Raw genomic sequence first — 7,309 nt, 5'->3', positions numbered from 1 at the left:
ACTGAATTATACCTGTTATGAGATCCGACATTTCCAGAGGGCGTCATCCAAGCATCGTTTGCTTTGCGTTTTCAAAGGAAGCTTGGCCTGAACATTATTGAACGCAAGGGATAATGCTGCAGTGGTTGAGGCCGGAAAGTGACTTCAACGGTACTCTTTGTGCATTATCGAGTCAACTTTTTATGAAAAGTAAGGAGGAACTGTGCTCTGTTCAGCGAACGCCCACAACACTATAGTCGCAATGCTGGGGTTAATTTAATTCACATGCTACACACCATACCGGGAATGATATCGACCATTGTTTCAAGCATTCTGTGCTTCTGATGAGATCGCCTCGTTGTGGTAGTCAGCATGCGAAAATGCCAAGGTGAGTGGGTAGACGACTTTGCTATCTTTGTGAGGAATCATCACTACTGTATAATTGCGAATACAGAAGTAGATTGGAACACGATCTGGGGGCGGAGCTGAATGATTCGCCTTTAAGTTACGAGGCTATTCAGCAGTTTGGTTAACTTACACACACAAGCCGTGTGCAATTAAGTTCTTTAATTTTAGCAGGATGATTAAACCAAACAGCTGAAGAACCACATCGAAAACTGTCTTGTTCGTTTACAGCCTTTATTCAAACAAGAAACAACAATAGCTCAGGCAATTAACACACCATCCAGTGTCGCTTGTTGAAGGAGATCGCGCATTCGTCTCTCGTTCTGTTGTTGAATGCGTTCCAGTTCCTCATCTTTGATAGCTCTTGCACGGTCCACAAGTGGCTCTGCGTATTGTGGGTCTTTAGCCGGATCGGTTGCCAAGTCCAAAACCATTGAATTGAGACCGGTCAGTTCATTCTGGGTCATCTGTAAAATCCAAATATGAGCACGAATTTACTGCAGTAAATGGTGGACGGGAAGGCTCACTTGTCGATTTCATCATCCATCTGAGAACATATTCACTCAATTTTTATTCCTGTTGGTCAGAGTCGTGTATAAAGACGAAGACAAAAAGGTTGGAGGAAGAGATTATCCCAAGGGACATTTTTATGAAATGTAAGAAGCACCTGATATGTGGGGTCAAATGAAGTCTCATATGTTATGCTCATGAAAACTACACGAAAGATGTGTATGCTGTACGCAGAGATGAGTCTGCATTCGATTTAAGTGGAGATATCATCATTACCATCGACAGCATGACATCAGTGTTCAACACCGATACTTCTTAGAAAAGAATATAGGGCTTTTGTCTGGCTGTTGATATGATATTCACCGTAAAGCCACTCTAAACTAGCGCCATTATTATCACAATCAAACTTCCAGGAACGTCAAACCTGCCATGCCCTCGTCTCGCCATGGGAACCGGCAGAAGGCTAGCCGGCTAAATTTCGCTGTGGTCTCTACCTACTTATGAGTAACTGAAATAACCATGAAACAACTGCCGAAAAGGTAACCTCCCATCGCTTCTGCTCCAGCCATGCCATGGTAAAATCGAATTCAGAATCGTCGCTCCTTTGATACGGATCAGGTTGGAGGTGTTGAATGGCTACGACTCATGACCGGCTTTGGAGTATAATTTTTGCATGCAGAGCAGAAACACCAGCAATCGCTTCTCACTCAGCTGACAGAGCCATGATTATGAAGGGTCCAGTAATTCATGGGAGCACTCCGGACCTTCGCATAGTCGGCATTCATAAAACTATACATAGGCATGTGAATGGTGGCTGGATTTTCGGCTTCGCCAATAAGGTGATCATTGCTATTCGAGAAACGAATTTCTAGAAAAATTGTCGTTCACTCTCTTCGCCACAGACAAGTTCCTGATCTTAGTGTCGGTAAATTCCAGTAGCCATCAGTTTTGCACGGGAGACCCAAACAAAACACAACTGGTATGGTAAAGGAAGACGTTTGATGTATCCAGTAAAAGACTATCTGTTCAAAGAATTAGGTGAGAAAATTGCAGACTTTAGTAAATATGGCCGAAGACTTTTTTTCCAGCGAGCGAGTAAACGTCATACACATTTGTCATTTTGAGAAACTGGGAGTTTAATCCAACTCCTGGCCGCTATCTGCGGCAAAAATATCGTAAAAATGGTGACCAAGGGCTTATAATAGCGTTTCATGGTAGTCAGTTAGTAGACTGGGTCCTTAATAGTTTGATTAAGGTACCCCCCACGAAAGATTAAAAGTTGTGAACACAAAAGTAAAGCTTCTTATTCGAAACACAATTGAGATTATGGACAGGGTTTAGGGAAGACGTGGTAAAAATAATGAAGTGTAGAAGGCGTTATTGTCTGGATGACCAGTGTAGATGCTTTTTTGTTACTTTTAGTCCCACTTGATCAGCCACGAGAGTGAGTTATAAGCATTTTTCAAGAGAACATTCACTTTTTACTTTTTGTGTATGGAGGGATATACGCAGTCATTTAAAAGGGCAGCGAGAATATTTTGGGGATATCAGTTTAATTTGCTCCAAATATGATCAATCCAACGCAAAAGGATTTGGGTTGCTTTTACCACATGACAGAGAGGTAGAAGTTTTTGGATGGGTAGCGAAACGAGCGAGGTATATTGCGGGGAAGAAACCTATCATCGCAACAGGAGTTCATATGAAGGCTATTCCCCGCAAAAATATGCTGTGCTGTTCAATCACTTGTTGGTCAACCACTAGCGTCACCAGACGCTGAAATATGAACTATGAGATACTTGCTAGAGGATTTGTAGGGGTTTGTGTAAACGGTGTTAGGTATTTTGTACATCCTGTCCGACTTACAATCTTCACATAGAATTCACCAATTTGGACAAAGTTTAGCTGTTCTGTGAGGGTACAGGGCTGGGGTTGAGTGGAGTTGGAAATGGATGGAGATGAGGTTCATCAGTATGAACCATGAATGCGTGATCTCAGTATCCGATTCAGATTTAGTGTTTTGGTGAATAGTATATAGTCTACTAAACACCCATCCACAGTCGAGGAGAATCTTCGCAGCTCAGGCTGCGTAGATAGCCCTCTGTCCGGTTACCAAGCTGTGGAACGTGGTTGTGAACATTTTGTAACTACGTGCCATTACCATGTACACCCGATGCACATCGATGACGTCAAAACCAGATTACACAACTCAGTGAACAGATTAAAGAAAATAAAATTTTTGCAGTTTGGGGAGGCATATCCGAACTACCAGGAACGGTGCAGCGCTTGTTAACAAAAAACACTTGTGGAGTGAGTAGGCCGTGTGATAAATTGAACAACGTGAACAACTTATTCCATTGTTACGCGGAACTGACCTGGGGAAACCTGGCACAAAAAACAGCCTTCCACATTTCGAGGGGAGTTTTCATGGTCAGGCGGCTAACTTCCAGTTCATAGTTTGGAGGAGCACCTGATTGGATAAAAATGATGGTTTAGAAAACTAGTGAATGAATGACATTCCAGTTTCATTTAGTTTAGCAGCCACGAAACTTGCTCTTACGCCTGTAGTTTTGGTTGACATAGAAGAAAGTGGATAGTGTCAAAAACGTAAGGGATCCACAGAAAAAACAAATAAATTCGTAAGAAAAGTCACATACGGCAAGTCCCTTTAGGTCAAGCCTGTGTCAATGGAAACTCACATCAGAAACGTGTTCCGCTCTACACAAGATGCCGTACGTTATATAAATTTCTTCAGTAAACCACAACGAATAATCGTGGAAATTCCATGATTAAGGGAAGCAAGCTGGTTGTTTCTCCCCTGTTCCACCATGAGAATGCTTTTTAGTACTGGTTCAAGTTAACCTACTGCTCGTCACACTAAATAGTCCCACTGTTTGACAACATCATACGCATACACCACATGCGTACATCTAGGATTTTGATAAATTTGTCGGGACAGTAAACCACGAACATACAGAATGCCAGTTGTTCTACGGCGAAAGCGCAGTCGAAGCAGTAGTATTCTGCACTGTCAGTGACGTCGGAAAGTAGGGCGTAAAAACACTGCAGTTTGGCCATTAGAGACATAACAACGCAATGTATCAGATTAAGGTGTCATAGTACAGTGATTTTCTACCGAAAACACTGAAAAGTTGGTACGGGAGGAGCGAGTTTATGAAAGTAGGCTGTGGCAAATCAAGGCCATCAACAGATGTCGGGGATGGTGTAAGGTCATAAGAAGGACCAAGCCACCAAAATTACCGCCGAATTTTTGTATCGATTTTGTTCTGTCACACACAGCTACAATGCAATTTGACAGCAATAGATGTGGAAGTTACATCGAACGGCCCACTTTGTGACACCGCTCAACGAAGTCCACTAGCTACCAAGGCTACTTCCATCTTTCGTAGGAAATCTGCCGTAAAGTTAGTTAAAATAACGGACGCCTTTTTTCAAACGTATTGATAACCATCTCTCCATAAGAACAAAAAAAGAAATATCACAATAGCCCACCAATATTTGAGAAGCAATCCGCGCCTTCTGGGATGGATAGTGGTTTGCCAACTTCTGTCTGAACCACACGCTGTTCCGGGGTACCGAATGCGATGTGGTTAAGAACGGCCTTAATCCGCTTCATCAGTAAATCCTCTTTCTCTGAAACAAACTTGATTGCGACTCGCATTTTCATTCTTCTACTTACATACAAGGATCCACCATAAAAGTGGTTTAAAAACCTCAAAGTTTTACATATCATTTTCTGCTGTTCCAGTTGCTGGGTCTATGGGAGTAAGAGAAGGGCTAGCTCAAGGTGATATTACCACGAGAAGATCATATTTACTTCCAATGATGATCAGTGGGAGAGGAAAAGGATTCAACAGGTCCTTGTCTGGGTGTGTGGATGTCTTTCGCACCTCGCCAAGTTCACGATATTTTGACTTTAACGATCCTGGTAGGTCTCTCTTGTTGATTCGCGTAAACAACTGGTCATAACGACGCGTTACGGTTCCGAGTAGTGTCTCCATGGTTTGCCACAACTCCCTTGGTTTCGAAAGATCTAACACGAGAATCAGGTGAAATCTCCTATAAATAAAGTAGTTGTTAGATTTAAACAAACAAACCCACCATACACTGTCTGGTGTGATTGTAGCGTCAATCAAGTCGGCCAGTCGTACGCCACGTCCAAGCTCCCACACATGAACCGTAGATTTCGTCTGAAATCAGAGAGATAGCAGCAGGTCTGTGCGTGTGCATAAGGAAGTTGAAGTTATTCGAGGAAAGGTTTTTTTCGGTATCAGTGATGAGCAACATGTTGTCATAAGGTTTCAACTTCGAATATTCTATTTTCTCTGGGTCAGTAGCTCATTACTAAAAGGGAAATTTAGATCTGGGGCGACGGCTACAGTGTCGAAATTCAAAATTTAATTTCTGGAGAAGTCTAGCTTGACGGTTAGATTTGGGTATAAGTTTGACAGATTTTTCTGAACGGTTTACTTATCGGCTGTGCCCAGTAAAACTGAAAATAAGTTGGCTTTCACAAAGCAGGCAATGGAAACATCAGCTTACGTTTAAGCTAATGAGACTACGAAAACAAGCATTCAAATAGCGCTATCTTAACCAAACTGCTATCATTTTTGTTGCGAACAGTATTCTAAAAGTGTGGGCCGTTGTTAGATTGTGGGGATATCCTTACATTAGTTAGTGACTTACTTCATTGTTGGCATCACGCGAATAAATCCAGTGGCCTTTATGCCACCAAGTCCTAGTACGGACCAAGCATTGAACGGTACTATGGACTATTCCTTTTGTTGTTCGTTTCCATTGATAGATCATGTCAAATTTTGCATGAAGGATCACAACTGTCTGGGACACTAACTAAAATATGTTACCTAGGACTACATCTTTAGCTCTATTTCCCAAGTTTTTTCGGTGTTTCGGTCAAATATGCTGCTATTTCGTACTGTTAAATACCAAGGCGACAGTTGGCTTCTGTGTGAAGTACGCATGAAGATGCTGGTTCACAGTTAGGTAGGAAACGGATAAATACCAGAATATTCTGAAAAGTCCTCTTTACTAATGACGTTAACGTCAAAACCACTAAAGTGAATTTCAGAAAAGATTTCTAAGCTAAGGAGGACTGCGGTGGCTTAACAATTGCACGATATGCAAACGCTCGGAGGCATTTGGGGCAAGGTCAGGTGACAAGAACACATTATGTGTTGCTGTCTACCATATGCGTTGGGAGCAAAGCTAATCATGGAGTATTGTAACAGCTAAGATTAGAAAACTGAGGAAAATTAGCAACTTCTTTGTCTGCTGTTTTCATGTACATGCAAATTCGTAAGCTAAGTCCCGTTACTCACATAGAGCGATGTACGGTGTTTGGGCGTGCTTTAGCCTAGCCTTACTACCTGACAATAATCAGTGGAAATTTACGCCACAAGCTCATTTACGTTAAATGTTATTTGGGCAGGCACGGCTAATTCCAGACCATGTCTATCAGATGTATCACTGTTTTGCACCGCGAATCCTTATTGGTGAAAAAAATTACAAAGAACGGATGATGACGCAGCGCTACTTAAATCAGCGAGAACCAAATAGAAGGTCGTATAGCCCTAGTGCCGTCACAGCTTAAATATATCATTAAATGAGCGCCGAAATTATTCTCCAAGTGACACCACTTACTCTTAAGCCCTCGGAAACCAAAAATTATTTTTTATCCACGAATCTCCAGAATCAGGCGATCAAATCAGAGTGGCCAGAGACCAGGATAACTCTGTGAACTAAATATATATTTAAAAGATCATTTACTCTAAAAACGTCACCACGGTCAAATTTAAACTTTTTTCAGAAGTGGCTGCTACTGTTATAAAGGAAACAGCATGTAGCCTGGGTAGTAAAACCTGTGGTTCTGATGTTTAGTGAGCTTGGAAGTTCCATTTCTAAATCTAAATATTTTGTCACCAATCCTAGTTTTGGTGCGTTTAGCTGTAGTGGCGTTGAGCGATGACCTACACTCTGACGCACCAGTGAACCACAATACATTACCGGTGATTATATTAGCTCGATGTATGATGAGACATCTGAAATAGTCACCATCGGCAGTATAGCACATGTTTAACACTGATGCTCCTCTATCGTTTGCAACAAATTGCCAAATAAAGATGACATTTAAAATATCAATATCAACATCAACAGGCATTATAAATGACAAGCAAGTTATCTACAAACGTGGTAATTGTAAAAAATATGGCACGCGCACGAAAAACAGATGTTCTTGGAAAGCTTTCTAAACATCAGTCTCGGTGCTACAATTACTTCACCATGCATCCGTCTGCCTCGTGGGGTTAGAAAAGTCATAATGCTTTATGCCTTTGCCTCCTCACGTACCCGGTAATGCATGCAAACTTATAAAACTACT

General features: G+C 41.7%; 1 protein-coding gene across 1 annotated transcript in view; it reads right to left on the bottom strand.

Annotated features, from left to right (window-relative positions):
* Nucleotides 1-612: 612 nt before the first annotated feature.
* T265_04041 (hypothetical protein) overlaps nt 613-7,309 on the bottom strand; it is a gene marked incomplete at both ends in the record, with an annotated part of 11,115 nt that continues 4,418 nt past the window's right edge. Inside the window, 4 exons of the mRNA XM_009168676.1 lie at nt 613-851; nt 3,267-3,361; nt 4,405-4,669; nt 4,710-5,102. Coding sequence (XP_009166940.1) covers nt 645-851; nt 3,267-3,361; nt 4,405-4,669; nt 4,710-5,102 — 960 coding nt within the window. The remainder of the gene's footprint in view (nt 852-3,266; nt 3,362-4,404; nt 4,670-4,709; nt 5,103-7,309) is intronic.

The sequence above is a fragment of the Opisthorchis viverrini genome (assembly GCF_000715545.1).
Source record: "Opisthorchis viverrini unplaced genomic scaffold opera_v5_63, whole genome shotgun sequence".
Lineage (NCBI taxonomy): Eukaryota > Metazoa > Platyhelminthes > Trematoda > Opisthorchiida > Opisthorchiidae > Opisthorchis > Opisthorchis viverrini.
This window is presented reverse-complemented; position numbering and strand designations above follow the sequence as displayed.